General features: G+C 37.0%; 1 protein-coding gene across 3 annotated transcripts in view; it reads left to right on the forward strand.

Moving 5' to 3' along the window:
• sbf2 (SET binding factor 2) overlaps nucleotides 1-22,829 on the forward strand; it is a 172,974-nt gene that overhangs the window by 13,086 nt on the left and 137,059 nt on the right. For all 3 annotated transcript variants that reach the window (XM_048186295.1, XM_048186296.1, XM_048186297.1), the window contains exon 2: nucleotides 2,892-2,977. In XM_048186295.1, the coding sequence (XP_048042252.1) occupies nucleotides 2,892-2,977 (86 nt within the window). The remainder of the gene's footprint in view (nucleotides 1-2,891; nucleotides 2,978-22,829) is intronic.

Here is a 22,829-nt window from a genome sequence, read left to right on the forward strand (position 1 = left end):
GTCTCGGGTCCTCTTTGTAGACCTCTAGCAAGCACGCAATTATAATGTTCTCATTATAATTTTATGTAGCCTATATGACAGATTTGCGCTGCACATGTTGCTCTAAACTGTATTTTCCTTTTTGAAGTGATTTCAATCATATTTAAAGCAATTCAAAACCATCATGGCAAATATTGGGCATCTGAAGTGTCTCAGCTGAAGGAAATTATCAATTTTTTTTATCGGCCTTAATATATCTGCCAAATTTTCTTATCGGGCCGATAACGATAACATTAAAAGTGAACATATATCGGTCAATACCGATATGGTGACCGATATATTGTGCATCCCTAATGAAAACATTTCTTTTTATTTTAAGTAATGCAAATTATCACAAAAATTAGGTGACTTGAGCTCTAGACATTATGCAATTGAAATTATTTTAATTTTACATTTTTATATAAAATGATTAGGTGTATTATATTCATATTATATACATTTATAAATGTATATATGAAGGTTTATCCATAATCCATAATCGGTAACACTTTACTTGAAGGGGTGTGCATAAGACTGACATGACACCTTCATAATCTTGACATGACATGTGTCATGAATATGAAGGAGGTTTTATGCATGTTTATGACAACTGTCATTAAATGTCATTCGCTCAATTTTGTCATTTTTAATGCAAAGATGACATTGTTTGAGATGTCTTTGTTACGACAACTTGACATAAACCAACACATCATAACCTGTCAGTGTCTTTGTCATGACAACTTGACATTAGCAAAACATCATAACCTGTCATAAACATGACATAGCAGATTAATTATCATGCTTAAAAAAACTAATTAGCTTTATGGGTTAACATTACATTACATTATTTTGGTAACACTTCAGTTTAGGGAACACATATATAAACGATTAACTATGACTTTTCCCTCGATAAACTCTTAATTTACTGCTTATTATAGTTAATTGTTAGGTTTAGGTATTGGTAGGATTAAGAATGTAGAATAAGGTCATGCAGAATAAGGCATTAATATGTGCTTTATAAGTACTAATAAATAGCCAATATTTTAGCCATATGAATGCTAATAGTGATAAGCAACTAGTTAAAAGACCCTAAAATAAAGTGTTACCATTATTTTATAACAGTGTCATCTTTTTTACGAAATTTGAAATTGTCTATTATCTGACCTTCTGTTGGAGGAAACGTAAAAAAAAAAAAAAAAAAAAAAAAAAAACATGAAATGAAAAATATTCATGACGCTGTTATAAAATTATTTGTCAGAGTATTGTCACTTAATGACATTTTAATGACAAGTTCAATTTGTACCACTGTACTTGAGCTCAAGATACATATTCATGACACTATTATAATGGCCTCATGTCAAAACCAACCACATGACAGTTTAATGCGATGTTAACCCATAAAGCTAAATGATGTCAAGATGTCATGACAAAGACACTGACAGGTTATGATGTGTTGGTTTATGTCAAGTTGTCGTAACAAAGACATCTCAAACAATGTCATCTTTGCATTAAAAATGACATAATTGAGCGAATGACACTTAATGACAGTTGTCATAAACATTCATAAAACCTCCTTCATATTCATGACATGTGTATAAGCCATAAACTGGTTTGCCAACTCAAGTGTTTGATGACATTACAGCATGTTACACTGTGAATCAGAACGCAGTTTGTGTCTTTCTGCATGGTTCGCATAAACCCATGAGCGGTGCTTAATCTGTTTAGTGTAGCTCAAGCCCGTGTTTTGACTTTTAAAGCTATGATTTTATCAAGGTGCAGGTTGACTGTCAGCACTACTGTTTTCTAAGAAAAAAGCGGCATGTCTGCATCAAAGAAAAGATTTAAAAAAGAAAATGCATGACAAAAACACTGAGACATTTTTCAAAATATCTTTTTGTGTTCCACAGAAAACAATGAAATTCATACACGTTTGGCGAGTAAATGATGACAGAATTTTCATTTTTGGGTGAACTATTCCTTTAATGTCATTTCACATTAGGATTCAACTCTCCTGTTATACACACATTCGGACATATTGGCAAACATTCTCCCAAAGAGTCAGAATCTATTTTCTTTTTCATATTTCAACAGACCATTTCCAAGAGCAATATCTTTATAAAGATGTCTATCATTTGATCAGTCATTTAGTCCAAAAATGTGACAAACCAACAGTACTTTCGTCCAATACATATCTGGCCTGTTATGATATTTTGTTAATGGTCTTTCCAAACTCACATTATGATAACTATAAAGATCTCCATCATACCCTGACCCAGTATTTACTCCAGGTTCCACTTCTCTATTCAAGATATTATCAAGAACACAGTCAGTGATGTATTCCCCAGATGAAGAATATCTTGCCCTATTTTTCTAGCTGAGTATTCGATAATGTCGTAACTCCATGTGTGAACCCTTCAGTTTGTTTTTAAATCAGAAAAGCCTAGGTCACTTTGACCTCTTAGTCACGGTTACTTTGAAATGTGCTACATTCTCTATTTTTGGTTCTCTGCCAGGGGCATTTGTGTTTATAAGGACCAGTATTGTCGCATTACGATGTTTACACTAGTAAACGCTAATTGACAAAACCCTCTTGGCCCTGTGCATACAATACTTTCTTTGTCAACAACAACAACAACAAAAAAAAGGGGGCCAGGAAAGACGCCAAAAGACCAAAAGGAATGCATGAGCAGTGATTTTGCCAGTTAGAAAACCTGGAATTGTGATCACGTTTATATTAACATTATTTTTATGGTCAGGATTGTCCTGATATGCCCCATACTACTGTTCCTGCTGTTTCGAAAATGTATTTTTCAAAATAAGGTGCTGAAATCACACATTATAGTAATGCCTTTTTCTTCTTCTATAAATTTTAGGATCTGGTGAAGGATGTGGCAAGATAATTCAACGCTTCCCCAAAAAGGACTGGGATGGCACGGCATTTCCCCAGGGTGTGGAGATGGTAAGGAGTCGTTTCTGTTCTGTTTTCTGAAAACAGAAAACCAAAAGTAGACCCAGGTCATTTATCCATGAACAGCTGCCTTCTGAAAGTAGCTGAATGGAAAAAAAAGCATTGTATATTCATACCTCATTGTTTTTCCCAGTTGTGTTCTATGATAGATTTTCAGTTTTTGCCATTGGTCAGTTTGCCCACTTGATTTATTTGATGATTCTAAATAGAATACATATGACATTGCTGGAGAATATGAATTTGTTTTTATAACTTTTTCCCCCTCAAAGTCACTGAAATCTGTGAATGCTTCTGCCCACGTCCTCGGAAACTCATGTGGTTCTGATATCGGCCTTTCCTTTTGTAAACAAATGCATAATCATTGTTTACCTAAAGGTTTATCCAAGTCGCCTCCATTTGCTCTAATTGGAGAATTCCTAGCCCATGTCCTGTCCATTTTTTAAATGGTGTGCAGAAGTGCTTTGCTGTGCTTCAGTCTGATCTAATGCTGTACACACTAGAGCCCAATTAACAGACGCAAATCAACTTAACTCAGGACCAAATATTTGCTTATCTGAGCTTGAAAAATACATGCTGTGCCTCTCCTGAGTGGCAGGGGCTTTAAAGTTGTCCTGGTTCTTGAGGTGAGGTGCATCTAAAGTCCCGATCCAGCTGTAGGACTGCAGTCTGGTTGATTGTTGTTTATTTGTTTAACAAGACGTAATACGTAATTCTTGACCTTTGTGAGACATTGCAACTATAACATTGGACTTGTGGTCTGCACATGCTAGTTTGGCTTTCTGAAAGTGTATTCATTTATTAAAATTAAAATAAAGATGCAATTCTAATATAAAATACACCTCTTCTTTGATGACATTGTGTTTAATATCTAAATTAAGTTTATTTTTTTTATTTTGTTGAGGGGCATGAAGTAAAAACTGTGATGGTGATGCAAGTTTCTCATATAGTGAAGAAAAGGAATACATTTTTGAAGGAAAAACTTAGTGATAGTTCTCCCGAAAATGAAAATTATCCCATGATTTACTCGCGCTCAAGCCGTCCTAGTAGTTGTATCTTCGTTCAGTCGAACACAATCAGAGAGATATGAAAAAATATCCTGCTTCCTCCAATCTTTGTAATGGTAGTGAATGGGGGTCGAAATTTTGAAGCCCAAAAAAGTGCATCCATCCATCATAAAAGTAATCCATACGGCTCCAGGGGGTCTCGCCCCCCATTCACTTCGATTGTGTTCGTCTGAAAGAAGATGGTCATCTAGGATGGCTTGAGGGTGAGTAAATTAAGGGATAATTTTCATTTTTGTGTGAACTATCTCTTTAAGTAGTTTGGCATAATCCTTCCGAAAATAGGCCATGGGAATAATTGATTTTTCTAATAATTCAACTGACCAAAGTGCTTTTACTACGCTTACCACATCTCAAGACATTGTTCAGATGTTGTATTTATAAGTTATTTGTCACGTTTTTGTCCTTAAAACGCTCGTTACGCTTTTACGCATCTCATCCCAAACCTCCGTTGCTAATTCCAAAATTTTTTAGAGTTAGTAACGGAGGCTTCATCCATCGATAGCAGAATAACGCAGTTGTTAAGAAAGAGAGAGAGAGAGAGAGAGAGAGAGAGAGATGCTCATCAACCAATCAGATTCAAGCATTAAAAAGCCCCATAGTATAATGTAATATAATTACCCCTGCAGAATCTCTTAAAATACGAGGTAATTTGAATTTTTCATGACAAGGTTTTAAAATGTCATGTGGCGAGACTTCCCAAAATTGTATTTGTGAATTATAATTCATGATACTAAAACTTTTTGGAAAATAATTAAGATGTGGATCCTCGCATGTATTTAAGGTGTAGGCATGTATTTTACCTAATGGATGCACCATATGACATTTTTAGAGCCATTGCATGATGTTTTTCTTGAAAATGCTATGAAAGTGAATACATGAATACAAAAGAACTATAATACGAAAACATGAAACAGGACATTTCTAATAACTTGGCACGTGTGTTTTAGCACATCGTGGACCCTCTTATTTGTCATTGAACCAAATACAGACTGTTCTCCCTCTGCATTTCTTGTTTTATTAGTCATTCAAGTGTAAGTGAACCAAAGAAATATGCTTGGTTGTTACACAATCTCCATGAATAACGATGTTATTTACTATTTATGATATGTGGCTTTGCATTTGATGTGGAAAAAGTTTGCATCAGATCTCTGGAGGACATTGAAATTGAGAAGAGGCTCATTGGTCACTGCGGCGATCGGTAGGGTCATTTAACTCATGTTAACACTCACCTGCTGAGAGATGACGCTGTGAACACTGTTTCCCACAGAGTCTGAAGTCACTATCATTTAATTTGAGCTTTATTTACAGTCGGCTAAAATATCGGCTAGTGAAAAACACAAATTCAATATCTTCAGCGGTGGTTGAGACTCTGGTCAGCCAACAGGTTACACAATCTGGGTCTATCCTGGACTTAGATGTTGTTTTTATCATCATAAATTCTTACTGACTTAAGTCTGTTTCCCACTCCAGGAATGATGGTTGTTTCGTCTAACAGAGACAGTGGAGTTGAATATTACTCCATTTCCGTGGTTTGAAATACACCGAGCAGTCACATTATTTGGTATAATACAATGGAGGTCCTTTTCCTCAAGAACTGCTTGTATATCTGAAGACTTGCATTCAGAAGCACTGGAAACATTCCATAGGGATTTTATTCTGTACAGACTCGATGGCTTCCTGCAAGTTTAGGGAATGTCCTTCAGAAGTTGTTAAGTGTTTATTTTGAGTATCAGTGTTCTTTGTGTCTGCTTGGAAGGCTTGCCATTCACTGGATTTCTATGTTTATGTGGTGCCATTTTTTTGTAGAGATTGTTGTAGATGTTGGAACCACCAAGTCTGGCACCAACGATCATTGTCAAAGAGCCAGAGTAACCTTTCAAACTGAAATCAGAAACCAGAATTTGCTAGTATCATGTGAGAAAACTCTTCCTCAGAAGTCCCAATTATAGGGGCTCTTTTTGTTCAGGTTTATCAACTTATCCATCGCTAGTGACTAATAGGGATAATGGTTGGTTCTTTGGTTCACTGTAGGTTATATTGTAGGGCTGGGTTGACAATAGGGCTGGGTATTGACACAATTTTCACGATTTGATTCGATTACTATTCACATGCTTTCGATTCAGTAACTATTATTTCAGTTACAGTACATGGGAAATTTTCTAGAGGAAAAAAATCTCTCAACTAATGCTGTAAACTACACATGGGAGTCAGCTGGTACTACTATAATAATACTGAAGGTTAAATTAACTTATTTATATACAAACACTTAAATTACACTCAATGATGTTTTTATTATAAATAAAGTTTAGAGTTACATAATCATATTTCTACTCCAATTCGTTTTTTTACAACTGTCATAACTGATTTATTGAAACATGCATTAAATATTGAAGAACATTAAAAATTATAATGAATATGTAACGGTGCATATATTTATCAGAATGCTGCTTTCTAGAGTCACTTTTCTAGCTGACTAATGAGTTTATGGTCACTGAATATGTTTTTCTGAGGTAAATGTGACGTTACGTGACATTGTTTACAAGCTTTTATTGACGTCTTTCCGAGTTTGAAACACTGATTAAGCGATTACACGAGACATGATACGGATTTCAGTAAGTTGTACTGTATATTTTAACATACCTTCAGATGTTCATGCATGTTTATTTCGTGCTGTAACTGGTATTAAAGCGGAGGAGAGGATGTTCACATGCTTTAACTGAGGTGCTAAAGTGATCTGTCACGCCACATTAAACAGCACCAAAACGGTATTTATTCTTTGAATCTCATAATAAGATGGACGTCATTTGAAATCTGAGACTTTGCTTCATATCAAAAGTAACAAAGCACAAAGATTATTGCGATTTATTGGATGGGAGGCGCTGCATATTCTGCTCATTCATCAACTGAAAACAGACTAGACTAAACGATTCTTGGGATTAAAGAATCGATATCGGTTCGTAAAAATGAGAATCGATTAAAATCGAGAAACCAATATTTTTTTATTTTTTTATTTTTTTTTTTTACCCAGCCCCAGTTGACAATAATGATTAATCGATTTTAAATGATCTTCATTTTGATGAACTGATATTGATTCTTTAAGCTCTTTTTTTAGTCTGTGCTGTTTTCAGTTGATGCTTGAATTAAACTTTATTAATCATTTGTAGAGTTTTGAGCTTTAAGGCCCTGATATTCTCACAGCAAAGTTCTTTTTCATTCTTCGTTTAGGGGTAAAATAAAGTTCGAAGTACTTGAACGGCAATATAGTGTTAGCGAACATCCAACGCCACCGTCGCTGCTGAGAGCGACCTTTAGATGAATATGTAAATATGTGCTGTGCACTTTCTGCCCAATAACAAAATAAACATGCAACAAATTTGTGTACGTATTATGTAATCTCCACAGACCAATGGAAGTACAAAGGTGTTTACCAGCTGAAGCGAACTTTTCTGGAAAGCTCACTTTGGCAGGCCGTTTCGAACTTCGTTCGCCTGACTTTGTTTGAAATGACGTAACAGCAGTTTGTTCTTTGATTTCGCTTGAAGAATATCTGGGCTTTTGAAATGAAACAAAGTCTCAGAGCTTTTAAATTCTGTCAGTTTTATCACAAAATTCTAACAATAAATACCGTTTTGAAGCTCTGTAATGTGCCATGACAGATCGCTGTAGCGCCTCAGTTCAAGCGGCATGTGAACGATCATCTCTTCCTCTTTACTAAACAAATAAACGTGAATGAACATCAGAGGGTATGTTGAAAGAAACAGTACACATTTTTCATGTCTTGTTTGATTGCACAGTGTTTCAACTGTGGAAAGATGTCAGTAAAAAAGCTTATAAACAATGTCACGTAATATTAAATTTACCTCAGGAAATATAATATAATATAATATAAGCACTATATGATATTCATTATATTTTTACTTAACAATTTAATGATTTAATGATCTAATTATATTATAATCATTTATAATTATATTATAATTGTTATATAATATAATATTATACAATTATCTAATTATATAACCTGAATTATATACAAATGAATCAATATCAAATTCAATCAAGAGCTTGTGAATTGGAATCAGAACAGGAAATCTGTGTAAATTCCCACACTATAGGTCTTCTCACCAAAAGCATTCCAGAATCTGCTTGTAACAAACTAGGTGTGAAAACCAGGTGTGCCAGGTTTTAGCATCAGTTTTCATCAGTTAAATAGTAAACTAAATCTTTGATTTGTATTGATGTCTATAGCACTTATGTATGTTTTTATTTTTGTAGTTAATTATTCACATTCAAATGTTATTAGTTGTTTTATGTTTGATTGAGATCCTGTTTTGTTCCATTTCCTCATCTCACGTGTTGTTTGAGTAAGCGCGCTAGAACAACATTCATCAAACACATTCATATCTCTTTGAACACTGCAGGGACAGCGCAGTACATGGGGTGGCCGATTTATCGTATAAAAATAGACCAGAGATGTATGTATGTCATTGCTTGTTAGTCATTGGGTGTGCCAGTACTCCCAGCAGGCTGCAGAATCAGACCAGAAGAGTGTTTTGCTGGTTCTCAGGAAATGTGGCTTAAGCATCATCTCCGAAGCATTCAGCAACATGTCGATGACCCCCCTCAGCATAGTTTCTGCTCCATCAGTTTACTCAAACATATCAGTATGTGCACATGTTTTACTGATCCCCCTGCCCAATGTGTTTCTTATGCTGCGACCTGACCTTGCATCATTTTTGGCTGATTTATGTGGTTTAAGATTCTTTTACGATGCTTATGTACGCTTACAAGTGGTCTTTTGATGCTTACGAGGAGTTGCCGTCTAGCATCTGTGCGTATTAATAACAGAGCACTCAGATATATTGACTGTAATCCTTTATAGGGTTACAAATTTTCTTCATATTTTGGAAAAAAATCCCATTTGCGTTAAATTGCACAGATGATCCGTTTAGTCTAGTTTTATGTTAAGCCGTTTATTTTGGACGGATTGTTAAATAAGAAAAATAACAAACTCATAAAAGTGCATTGCTGGGGTTAAATGTCCCCAACATCCCCAACACACTGAAATGAAATGGCCTCAGTCCCATCTTTGTAGTTTTAATGAATATTGTTTTTAACATACCAGCCAGGCAATTTGGATTTTCGTCTTGGTATGCAAATTGTTATTATTTGCAGATTTCTACAGTTTTCTGTTTCGCACTGGTTTCTGTTTCGGAACGGCAGAAATACTTTCTTTACCACAACAACCCCCAGCAAACTAAATAGCTACAGATGAGGAATGTTCCAAATATAAAAGGATAGAAAAACACCCCCATCGTGTTTACAGCTCTTGTTCCAAAGGTGTTTTCAATCTTGGAGGAAGTTCGCCAGCTATTCGCCTTGCGTGCCATTTCTAACCCTGCCTCGCATGAAAGTTCAGCTCTCTTCATGCAAATTCAGTCATTTCTTCCTGCTTAGATCACAGTGGAAAGACAGGGTACAGGGAGAGCAGATTGAGGGGACATTAAACATCCCGTCTAAAGATGGTCCACAACTAGGGCAATGCTAAACAACAATGACTGGCTGGATCTCGCATAGTTCAGGCAGATGTTCTCTGATTGCCTCTTAAAGTGTTAAAGATATAAAAAAATTAATTAGGACCCACAAAGAGTATGCTTTGGATTGAAAACACAAGTTTGAAATACACTTGCGGTGGTAGCCGGGTGGAAAATTGTCCTATTACTCACAGCACAAAAATGGTCTACAACATGTGACAAACAACAAGAATTTTGGCTTGGAAGACAAAAAGAGCTGGGTGTCATCCACATAGCAATGACAACTAATGCAATATTTCCTAAAAATATAACCAAGAGGTAATAAGTGAATTATAAATGAAAGAGGGCCCAAAACGGAGCCTTGAGGAACTCCAGTGCTAACAGATGAAGAGTATGATCTGGAATTTTTAAGCTGGACAAATTGAGTACGCCCGGAGAGATAAGATCTAAACCAGGTGAGAGGGACACCAGTGATGCCTACAGAGAGTAATCTATCTAAAAGAACTTGATGGGAAATGGTATCAAAGGCCGCACTTAGATCAAGTAGAATAAGTATAGTTGAGAGTCCAGAATCAACTGCCATCAGCAGATCATTAACTACTACTTGTTCTTCTTCTTCTTCTTCTTCTTCTTCTTCTTCTTCTTCGTCTTCTTCGTCTTCTTCTTCGTCTTCGTCTTCTTCTTCTTCAAAGAAACAGCCCATTTCAAATATACACTTGGAGGCCCCCCATAATTCAGTCAAATGATTCGTTCAAAATGTGGATTCATTCAGTAATGATACATCACTGTGTTGCTCGGAGACACGCAATGGCTCTGTGGATTTGTTCGGAACTTTTTTTCCTTTGTCTATTTTTTGCTCTATTTCACAATGTTCTAAGTCAAAAATGAAAGGCACCTTACATTAAAGGCCTTTGCACACTGAGTCCGAAATTTTCGCATGTGTTTTTTCGTATTCGCAATCCTAAAAATTTGTCACGCACAGATACCTTGCACACTGAGTCCGATGCGTATTATGAATGCGTTGCGAAAAAAATCGCAAAACAATACAAAATGAAGTCTTCATTGAGCACGATTAGTTGTCTCCTCTCTTCTAAAAAGAGAAAAAGAAAGAGGAAATATTGGGTCCATTCAATCCCGAGATTGCATAGAGAAAGGAGAATTCACCTCATCTGCGGGATTATCCGAGTGTTTCAAAGATTACTTCAGGATGTCAGTGGCTCTGTTTGATGCTTTACTACTGGCACATTATGTCTTTATTTTCGGTCTCTTTGTATTCCTCATGTTGTTTGTCATTCAGTGCTGCTATTTTGTGCTGTAGAAGACGTGGATCAACTTGTCAGATGGCATTCTGGATTTTTGCGTTCGCGTACGGTGGCTCTGAATTGTCAAAACGTCTCTCAAAATGCGTGCCACGGATGCGAAAAACGCATAAAATCAAACCTGACCCGAATATTTTTTTGACGGACGAAAGTTTCGGAGGCAGCGTGCAAACGCGATTGACATAACGTGAGGTCGAATTTATTTTTTAACGTGCGAAAGTTTCGCATGCAAATTTCGGACTCAGTGTGCAAAGGCCTTAACTTCTTGTTTATTACACAATAATCAATTGGCTATCACATGTTTAATTGCGCTGATATTCGGGAAAACGGCACTCTATAACTTGTTATAAATATTAAAAACAAGAACTCAAACAAGGACATTTTTGCCCCATATATCTTGAATTTTGGGGGCATTTTTTATTACATTTGTCACTCATTTTTATTATCTCGTTTATAGTCACTCATCATTGATATTTTCAATCAGAAAGCTAGCTGACGGAAGACGGAAGCATAACACAACTTCATCCAAACCTTTTTTTTTACACTATTATCACCATTTTTTTCTTGCCCGTCATCCAACGTGTTTGTTTACACTAAAATCATGTTGGAGTGTGCGAGATTTTACAAGATTTCCAGTGTTCAGAGTCGGGAATCTGGTTGTGAATGTAATCTTGGTCACATCACGGCACTATAGGGACAAAACCATTAAATCTATGATTTTTTTTATCGTCATGTTTGTGGTCTCTCACATTTTGAAAATCTGATAAGATTTTTAAAATCTTTTAGTGTGGGACAGACTTTAGCTTGTTAAATGTTTCAGATTTCATTATATACAATTGCATCCAGAAGTATTGGGACATTTGCATTAATGACATAATATTAAACTAAGTGGCTTTTATTGTAGAGAAAGATTGCTTTTAAGCAAAACATTAAAAAAAGTTAGTTTGTTAGGTTTCGAATGCTAAAATGCTCAATATATTGTTTAAAGTAAAGGCACAATTGACATTTTCTTCACTTAATTGACATGCATTCACTTAAAATGACCTTAAGGTCAGTTGGTTAACAGTCACAAAGTTACAAAAATTAAATTAGTTTGGAGTAAAAGCTCTGGCATCATCACAGGACTCAAAAGTAGGTTCAGATTTTTGCTTTATTTTTATTGTATTATTTAATTTGTATTATTATTTACAGATTATTTAATTTTATTGCTGCATTGCATTGCATTGGCATCTTATTGTGGAGCCCTGGTATCATTTGTTCTTGATTTTATATTCTATTACAGTATATAAAGTAGTTACAGTCTGGAAACCCAGACCAGGAGTAATTACAGAATGCTTTGAGTGGGAAAATATTGTCATGTTTAACATGAGCCAATTTTGCAAGGACACAATATGGTTTGCTTTTGCGATACTTGACATTCAGCATTGTAGCGTAGCAGGAATGCAAAAACCTGCAGGCAAGATGATATTGAGTACAACAGCACTGCTTACTATCATACATTTAAAGTGTCCAAATGGTTTCAGAACAAACATGGATCCAATTTATAAGTGTCTGTTTTGATCCTGCAGGGTTCATTCTGTTCTGTAGATTAAATAGGTGTTACTCAATATAATTATATTGTGTTTTGACTGTGATCATGGTGATGTTTGTTTGGAATCTGATGGTTGAGTATGAAGTTTGTGGGTGAGAAATCGTTGTTGCAACATGAATTTACTCTCAGAATGTCAAACAGAGGAAAGTTGACATGCTTCACAGATGAAGGAATGACTGGCATTATTTCATGGTTTTTCTCTTTGATCTCGGTGAGCTGCAGATTATGCAGTAGCTGAATGCTTTTGGAGTTTGTAAATTATTTACTGCCATTCTTATGAAAATGTTGCATTAATTTACCAGCCAAAATCAAAACTTTAGTATGTTGACTCACAAATGTTCATCTTGCAGACAAGCATGTATTTAACTCAGAGTCTGCAGCTATATTGGTCACATTATAAGGGCTGAAGAGTCCCGTACATTCCTCTGTGCCTCAAGTTCAATGCTGAATGTCAGGGTCACTTGATTGCAGACAAGCCACAGTGTGTCCTCACATAAAATGACTCGCGTAAAGCATGAAAATGTTTAACATTGTGCCTTTGTAGATCATAAATGCATTTATATAGAACTGAACATCATGTTTCTTTTGTTTTGTTCTTTTATTTGTAGGCGTTTTACCCTTTTGTAGGACATAAAAATGTATACATGGCAGGTCAGACTCAAATCTGGGTCCTCGTAAGACAACATTTTGAGCTCTTATATGTCCAGAGCGTGTGCACAGTCCACTGCCACAGCTGCGTTTTCTTATGGGCTCAAGAAAAGATGCATTTTATCTGTAACAAGTCAGTTTGATTGGGTTCTTGATAGGTTTAAAATGTCAAAGCAGATTGGGTGTTCTGGTCTTTCACGTGGGATGCTTTAGATGAGACCTTTCAGCTGACAAACGAGCTGAATTTATAACCGTGCCGACGGCCTGTTTTCAGGTGCATCCCTGAGAGGATTCATGTCGGAGATGACCTTTGATAGTGATTAAACTGGATGTTATAAATAAATAGTGTAGATGACGTACAGTAGTCATATGGAGCCTTTTGTTTGTTACTGTTCTTGAAGCAATGAGGGTTTAAAACAAACAGTAGAAAATTACCAAACCTCTATGATCATGAGATTTAATGATGATCTGTTCAGTATTATTCTTGTTAATATCACAGTGCTTTTAATACACATTTTATTTGGCCATTAAGTTTTCTAAAGACTGTGCCTGAGGAAATTTTCGTGCCTGTTCCCCATGTCACGACTTGCAAGTATGAGAGCACTAAGAAGATATTTTTTTAACAGTGCCTCTGTTTTAAAGGGGACCTATAATGCCCCTTTTCACAAGATGTTATATAAGTCTAATATAAGTCCCAGAATGTGTTCTGGGACTCTTTCCAGAAGAGGGCGGAGCTTTAACAGCTCAACAACAACAAAGCTGGAGAATCTCACGCAGCCAAAATGAGGATTGTCAGTAGCGGTGTTCAGCCTTACATTGTTCAAACCGGAGTCGACACTGATGGAGAGACTCAGGAAGAAGTTACAACTTTTAGGACGTTTCTGAATGGTTAGTGGATAAATTTATGTAGTTGCTGTGGAGTTGATTCAACTCATCCACTAGCATGTGCCGTCATGTTCATCTTTTGTGCAAAACCCGTATGGACGCCCACTATACATCGCATACCTGTTTGCCAAACAGAGGCATACACACCAGGCTAACGTTTATGATTGCTATCAAATGCTGTGAATATTTTCTTTCCAAAATATCGCTCGGATAGAAATGCTTAATTTTTAGCAATAAAGCTTCCTATGTCACAAAAGGAGCGAAATCTGAGCAGCTCGTTTTTTCACATGCTTGCAGAGAAAGGCTTGCCAAAACAACGTTACTGGGTTGTCCTTTGTCATGTTTTCTGGTTTGTAATGTTTGAGAGGAGAATGTTGATGAATGGGTTCAAAACAGTAATTTGTTTCCATCAACAAAAATTATGATACATCAAACGATATATCACCAAGGCCGATATATCGGTCAATATTTGACATTTTTAAAATATCGGCCTCGGCCGATAGGTTTATCTGATTGGCTGATGTGTTAAAAGCAGGTGTCAATAAAGACATTAATAAAATGCCCATTCCTAGTATGAATTTCTAAGGAATTGATTTGAGATTTCAAAGTTAATTTGCACAAACAAAGCAAGCTGTTCATTTAAATCATATTATAGTAGCCTCTGCATTTGATATGCATGTGTTCAGAGGATGTCTTCAAGTGGTCGCCAAACATTGACATTAGCTGGAATGCTTAAGTTGAACATCTCAAGGCTGTGCATGGGTTTCTTCTTCTGCTAATGTTACTCTTTTACCTCTTTGTCACTGTCACCAAGATTGCTTGCCATTAACCTCTGTCTCAGGAGATATTTGCTCTTGCTGATATCTTCATTCCCTGGCACGCATATGGAGGCTTTTGCGTTATGGCCAGAATGATGGACTAAAATGTTCCTGTTAAACTAACAACAAGACCCATTCATCTAACCTCCTACGAAAGTACGAGCCACTTGGCAGCGCTCACTGCATGAGCATTGCCTTCTCCAGCATGCTGGGACTGAGGCGGACATAGACCCTTGGCACCTCCTGAAGCCAGTTGGCCTTATTGCTCCTGGCTGTAATGCTTGTTTTATGTCTCCAGCAAATAAACCCAGAATCCTCTGCTTTATTTCTACTGACTGCTTCAAATGGATTATACCCCTCATCTTGTAAGCCTGAAGAAACACATACTTTCTCTGCTTTATGTAGTCTTGTGGGAGGAAAAAAAATGTGGTTATATACATCATTAGTCATGTAGTCTGATTTGTTTTACATGGGAGAAAATAATAACACTAGTGGTTTAACCAGAAATAATATTTATATATATATACAGTGCCATTCAAAAGTTTGGTCGGTAAGACTTTACTAATGTAAGAAGTCTCTTACATGCTCATTTATTTGATCAAAAATACAATAAAAACAGTAATATTGTGAAATATCATGACAATTTAGAATAACTGTTCTAGTTTGATGTATTTTTAAAATGTTATTTATTCCCGTGATCAAATCTTATTTTTCAGCATCATTACTCAAGTCTTCAGTGTCACATGATCCTTCAAAAATCACTCTGATTTGCTGCTCAAGAAACATAAAGATCCAAAGAACAGCATTTATTTGAAATGGAATATTTGTGACGATGTTAAAAATTAACACCGTCACTTTTGATCAATTTAATGCAAAATAAAACTAATGATTTCTTTCAAAACAAAAAATTAATTGGTATTTCTAACATATCTATTATTTATCTGATTTAAGCATGCCTTCTGTCACAAAAAAAAAAAAAAAAAACCCTGAAATGTTTTGTGGTCACTAATGTTTGCATGTTTGCTGTTTGAGACATCTATGTACTGATGAAATAAAAAATTCCTCGTCGGAGCCCGACATCCTATAATGAAGGAATGTGACCTCCCACAAAGGGGGGGATCGTAACCGTTTGTGTCATCTATCTCATCTGTTGCTCTGACTTTTTGAACTTCTCTTCCCTTTCCTCCAAATCCCTGTTGTAATCTGGAATGTGCTTTGTACTTCCGGGAAGGACGCATAAAGTATTTAGAAAATGTGTAAATAGTTGTAGTTCAGTCTGTTGTGTATATAACAGAGGCACTTTTGGAGATTGGATATTGTTTATAACTGCACATCTTTCACTGTTTTATAAATGGAAGGCTAGTTGTGCCATTAGGCAGGCGTTGCACATACTAACGATTTGAGTTGATATGAATGATTAATGATTGCTCCTACTCGATTTGCTTTGCTGGTTTCTGGTTGTGTCACCAGGGGCAAATGTGCGAATGGCCAAAGCTCACGTCTCTCAGCATTTTTTGTCAGTATTTGTAAAACAAAGGGGGGAAAAAAGAAAACAAAACAATCCCAATCCCAGCATGAATTTTTTTTTTTTTTTTTTTGGTCAGGAAGATCTTTTCATGAGTAATCACATTGTGAACTGCTTGGAAATCACAGGAAAAGCATCACCAACAGCTAGGTGAGATTTTCCCCATCATAACTGCCACTATCCAGATCTTTCCTTTGGGTCTGTGCGCAGAACGAAGCTTAAAGGGATAGTTCGCCCAAAAATGAAAATTCTGTCATAATTTAACTACCCTTAAGTTGTATGAATTTTGAAGATATTTTGAAAAATGTCAATGACTTAACAGTTGATGAGCCCCATTGACTTCTATAGTAGTCACTTGCACCCATGAACTGTTTGGTTACCGTCATTCTTCAAAATATCAGGTTTGAAACAACATGAGGGTGAGTAAATGATGTCAGAATTTTCATGTTTGAGTGAACTATCCTTTAAAGCCAGAAAACCTTTTTCTTTTCTTTTTTAAAGAAAATTCATGAGATTGCCAGAATATTTGGGTGCTGATTTAATGGAAACATTTAGACTTGTTTTGACTAATAAATATGAAAAGGAAATGTATGACAGTGTACAGTGCACACAGGACCTCTGAGAGCTACGTGGCCCCTTGAATTGATTAGTATCTGCAGTTCCTGGCAGAGGGCAGGCGAAGCGTAACGAAACAAAGGACCAGGGAGCTGAGCCATACTCCGAGAGCTTTGTTATTTCCTGCTGTCTCTGTTCATCTCGGCTACCAAAAGAAAACCTGCTTTCAAACGACCCATAGCAGTCCCACAAGTTCAAAAGCAGCCAATGAGATCCCAGTATTTAACAAGATAAAGATGAACACAAATAAAAGCACTTTGGCTCGGCAGCTTGAGTGCTCCGGATTGTCTGGTGTGCCCGTAATGTCTCATTCTCACTGGGGGACCGGCTTGGTTAACGTCATTCAGACAAAACAGGAAAAAATTGCTGACTTCTACCTAGACAATTCCTGGTTATTCAAGTTTCTGGCTAAGGGGAAGGTAATTAAGGGTCTAAGCTGGTCTTAAAGGTTACAGATCCCAGGTATGGACCACATGTGGATTGGTGGGAAATCACAAGGGGTTGAGGGTGTCTTACCCCACTAATTAAGTCCTCCCAAATAAAGTCAAAACAAGAGGTTGGGGGTTTAAAAAAATTAAATTATATGTATGCAAGGAATATTTCAAATGTTTCAGTTACCATAAATGTTTAGATCAACTACTTAGTCAGACTTAGTCATTTTTGCCTGACGTCGAATAGATGCTTGTCAACAACAGTAGGTTGCTTGGGTACTTTCTGTTGAGTGGAACATTGACAAAAAATTGGTACAATTTCCATCACCTTTTATTTAAATGATAGTTCATGCAAGTATGTCACATAAATCCATCCATCCATCCATCCATCCATCCATCCATCCATCCATCCATCCATCCATCCATCCATCCATCCATCCATCCATCCATCCATCCATCCATCCATCCATCCATCCATCCATCCATCCATCCATCCATCCATCCATCCATCCATCCATCCATCCATCCATCCCTCCCACATGTAGGGTTGTGGAGATGATGGAGCCTATCCCAGCATCTTGGGCTGTAGGCAAGGAAGCACCCTGGACAGATGGCTAGTCCATTTGTTTTATTTAAAAAGTCTTTAGTGGACATTTGGATAAAGAGATTTTGGGTTGTGTGACCCTAACTACTCACAAAAAAAAAAGCTGGAAAAAGTGTGTGAACTGGATCGCTACCATGATCCTCTGTCAACATTTGCTAAACCCCAAACTGCCCTAATGGGATTGTCTTTTAGTGCAATTTGGGAACCTTGAGTCGCTTTGGATAAAAAGCATCCGCTAAAACCAAGTAATCAGGTAACCATGACATAATGTTTGACTGTATGTACATTTCTGTTCAACAGTGTTTGCTCCCTTATCTCTGTGAATTTATCCCCCCTGAGAGTTGGTTTCTCCATGCGCGCTCAGCACAGAAGTACCTCTGTGAACATTATTGACTCTGACATGTGGTTAAGTGGCCACCAATTATGTTGGCCCACTCACTGCTGGGTGTGCCACATCCTTGCCTCCATTTCTGTGAGCAGACCAGGGAAACAGTGTTGGTGCATTTGACACCAAATAAACGTGGCACGCGTTTTCGTAGGAGGTCACGCTGCAAGTGCTGTGTGTTTGAGTTGCTTATAATTTTTGCATTCGGGAACATGAGAATTGTTTATAAATCTGTTGTTGAAGGGCTCCAGACTAAAATCTGAGAGCTGTAGCACTGCTGCCACTAATTACTCGTTTCCACCGAGTGGTACAGTTTTTGGTATTTCTGTTTCGATTGTCAGAAGTTGCGAATGATACCAAAATACCAAACCGTACCACTTTTTTGGGAACCTTTCGTTGGGGTACCTAGCACAGTATTCTGATATCAAAAGGGTGGAACTAGACTCACTGCAGAATGTTGATTGGTTGACAGAGAATTGTCACTCGCACGTGCTACAATGGAAATGACAACACAAGAGGCAACATTTTTTCAAATATACTGTTAAAACACAATACCGTTGCTACACAATGTCGATGCGTATGATCTGCTGTATGTCCTCCGTTGCTTACTGTATCGCTTTCTTCTTTGTGTGAAAATGACGGCGATTGCTACTTTCTAGCAAAAACCATGCCTATCAAGTAAGAGTTAGGCTGGATCAGGGTTTACTGTCCCGAATTGTACTTTACTGTACCGCTCGGTGGAAACAAGCCATGAGTTCTTCAGATGGTGGCACCAGCACCTGATCTGGTAGAGCTTGGGGGTGGGGGGATTTTTAATCACTAAGGCAATTCAATCATAATTTACTATTATTTTGCTTTAAAGGAGCTGTATGTAGGATTGTGGCCTAAACTGGTACTGCAATCACCATAAAAATACTGTAGAGCGGTGTATCCCCTCCCCCTACCCCCTGACTCGAGGTTGCCAGATGAGCTGCAGGATTCAGCAGAAACGTAGGCTGCTTCAATGAGCTTCCAATGGCAAGTGACGAACAGACGTACACAGTAATTTTTTTTTTTCTGTTAATTCTGTTTATGCTTCATGAGAGATATTTTGATAAGTAATTATGTATTTAAAAAATGTACTAATTGTCATTAGTTAAATATAATCGTAAAGATTTATGCTCGTATGTGACAGACAGAACGGTAACTGTTAGTCTAACTTGTAACGTTATTTATCTGTCATTAATGTAAGTACAAGCACAATGTCACTATGTGTAACCAATATCAAAGATACAGCTATTCATTTAGCTGATGTTATAAGTGAAAGTGGCCAGCTGTATTTTTTTACTTACCCTGCAGCACACGTCCATAACGCTAAAATATGTGATGTGAAAGATTACATGACATTCTATTATTTATCACAGGGTTGTTTTTAGTTCCATCAGAAAATATTGTTAGAGTAACTAAATTACATTAGCAATGGTCATACAGGTCAACTTGCAGCATGTGTAACTTAGTCCACGATATACGTGAAGAACAAATGACGAATCATTTTTACTGAGGTAACATTAGGCTACTGTCTCAATTACGTTTCAAATTGCCATAATGGGCATGCTACTGTTGTTTTCCTCAGCGTCTCAGCATAATGACAGAGCATACGTCCATGTGAGCTAACGTTATGTTACTTTGCACAAACATGCATAACTTTGTTCGACTGTCATGAATATATGAAATGTCCATTGACATCAAGTACAAGTTAGCCAAGCATAGATGAATCTTACCTGTCCAGGAGAAAAATTAGCAATGTTGGCGTCTGTGTTCAAATTCTTCTCCGTTTTCAGCCGTCTCCATCTTTCAAAAGCATCTCCAATACAAATTCTGGTTTTATTTCGGACTTTGTCACGACGAATTTCTGAATTATAACGAGGTCTTTTTGATTTAGTAACATCAGACATTTTTATCCGACTGGAGTTAGGGTAGGTTACAGCAAAGCTGGCAACACGGATCCCGAAACACTACTGACTTCGTGATTGGTAGATAGGTGGAGGGAGGCGCGTCAGGCCAAAACACAAAATGACAACATCAACATCAGTTGAGGGCTGCAAGTCCACTTTTTAAATGACAATATCCTGGCCGGACTACTTTTGTCAGTGATATAAGTATTTGAAATGAACATGATTTCTTAATGTCTAGTGACACATCAGGGCCATTTTATGATTAATTGAAATAGATTTCTTACATACAGCTCCTTTAAAGGTGCCCTAGAACTTTTTTTTAAAAGATGTAATATAAGTCTAAGGTGTCCCCTGAATGTGTCTGTGAAGTTTCAGCTCAAAATACCCCATAGAATTTTTTTTAATTCATTTTTTTAACTGCCTATTTTTGGGCATAATTAGAAATGCACCGATTCAGGGTGTGTGGCCCTTTAAATCTCGTGCTCCACGCCCCAAGAGCTCACGCTTGCCTTAAACAACATAAAAAAAAGTTCAAACAGCTAATATAACCCTCAAAATGGTTCTTTACAAAGTGTTCGTCATGCAGCATGTCTAATCGCGTAAGTACAGTGTTTATTTTGATGTTTACATTGATTCTGAATGAGTTTGAGGCTATGCTCCGTGGCTAATGGCTAATGCTACACTGTTGGAGAGATTTATAAAGAATGAAGTTGTGTTTATGAATTATACAGACTGCAAGTGTTTAAAAATGAAAATAGCGACGCTCTCTTGTCTCCGTGAATACAGTAAGAAACGATGGTAACTTTAACCACATTTAACAGTACATTAGCAACATGCTAACGAAATATTTAGAAAGACAATTTACAAATATCACTAAAAATATCATGATATCATGGATCATGTCAGTTATTATTGCTCCATCTGCCATTTTTCGCTGTTGTTCTTGCTTGCTTACCTAGTCTGATGATTCAGCTGTGCACAGATCCGGACGTTAATACTGGCTGCCCTTGTCTAATGCCTTTCATAATGTTGGGAACATGGGCTGGCATATGCAAATATTGGGGGCGTACACCCCGACTGTTACGTAACAGTCGGTGTTATGTTAAGATTTGCCTGTTCTTTGGAGGTCTTTTAAACAAATGAGATTTATATAAGAAGGAGGAAACAATGGTGTTTGAGACTCACTGTATGTCATTTCCATGTACTGAACTCTTGTTATTTAACTATGCTGAGGTAAATTCAATTTTTGAATCTAGGGCACCTTTAACAAGAGCAATAAATTATATTACATGCTTATTTTTTTGGAAATGCAGTTTTGACAGTAAAACACTGAACTTTTATTAACAGCAGTAACATGTAAAAACGCTTTTTATAGGGGATATATATATATATATATATATATATATATATATATATATATATATATATATATATATATATATATATATATATATATATATATATATATATATATAATATAAATTTATATGGTTACAGTAAGCATTATTACATTAAATCCATGGTGAATGTTGCTGATTTGTGGACTAAAAGGCCTTTTTATAACATGTTTGTTCATGTTTCTCCTGGTTTCCATGTCAGCGCTGTTTGATCTGATATCACTGTTTATAGAATTCCGTGCCAAATTTGAAAGGTACTCACTAGATCTCGCAGAGATGTTATTAGTACGGCGCCGAATTCAAATGCTTTCTCACTGGATTTACCACCGCTGTGTAGTAACAGTGTCACATGATGGAGATTTGCCCGCTAGTAAACCTGTTCTGAGCTCGCACTGCACTGTCTAATATTGGTCTGAGCTGATAAACCGTCCGCGCTGCGCAGCTTGAACGAGAAGCGCGGTTTCGTTCTGCTTTCGTTTCGTTTGCCGTTTGATGTTTTTTTTCATGTGTGACAGAATTGGCAGCTCTTATCAGTTGGGCAATGTGGTGGTCGCATCAGTGCGACCTCTAACAAAATTTAGTCTCACCGGCAAGAAAAAAGGTCACAGGCTGGAGCCCTGTGTTGTCAACAAAGAAAGGGATAAGGTCTCTCTGGTCAGGTTTTCCTTCGTTTTTGTCTTTAGCTGATCACATGCCTGACACTAATACCACATAGCAGTCTTGTACTATAGTGCAACGTCAAGATATTCTTGTGTAACCAGTTGCTTCTCATAAAATCCTTGTTATCCGCTTCAGTATGACATAGTAAAAGTTTAAGAGTCCTGTAATGAACAGCCATTGTGTGGTGAATAAAGGAAACCCTCCCTCCATTCAAAAGCAGGGCCATTTTCTCCTTCCTGCTGAGAGTGAAGAGTGGCCGACTCACGTGACTGTCCAACCTGCAGCATGGAGCTGTTGTTTAGTCAGCTGAAAAACATAAACAGAGGGAAGATAGCTGATTGGAAGGATGGAAATGTGGGTGGTGACAGACTCTCTGAAAACCACAGGAAACACCTGTGCCCACTTCACTATCGCTGCACTCACAGGCAGGGGT

Source organism: Megalobrama amblycephala, linkage group LG3 (genome assembly GCF_018812025.1).
Source record: "Megalobrama amblycephala isolate DHTTF-2021 linkage group LG3, ASM1881202v1, whole genome shotgun sequence".
NCBI classification, from domain to species: Eukaryota; Metazoa; Chordata; class Actinopteri; order Cypriniformes; family Xenocyprididae; genus Megalobrama; species Megalobrama amblycephala.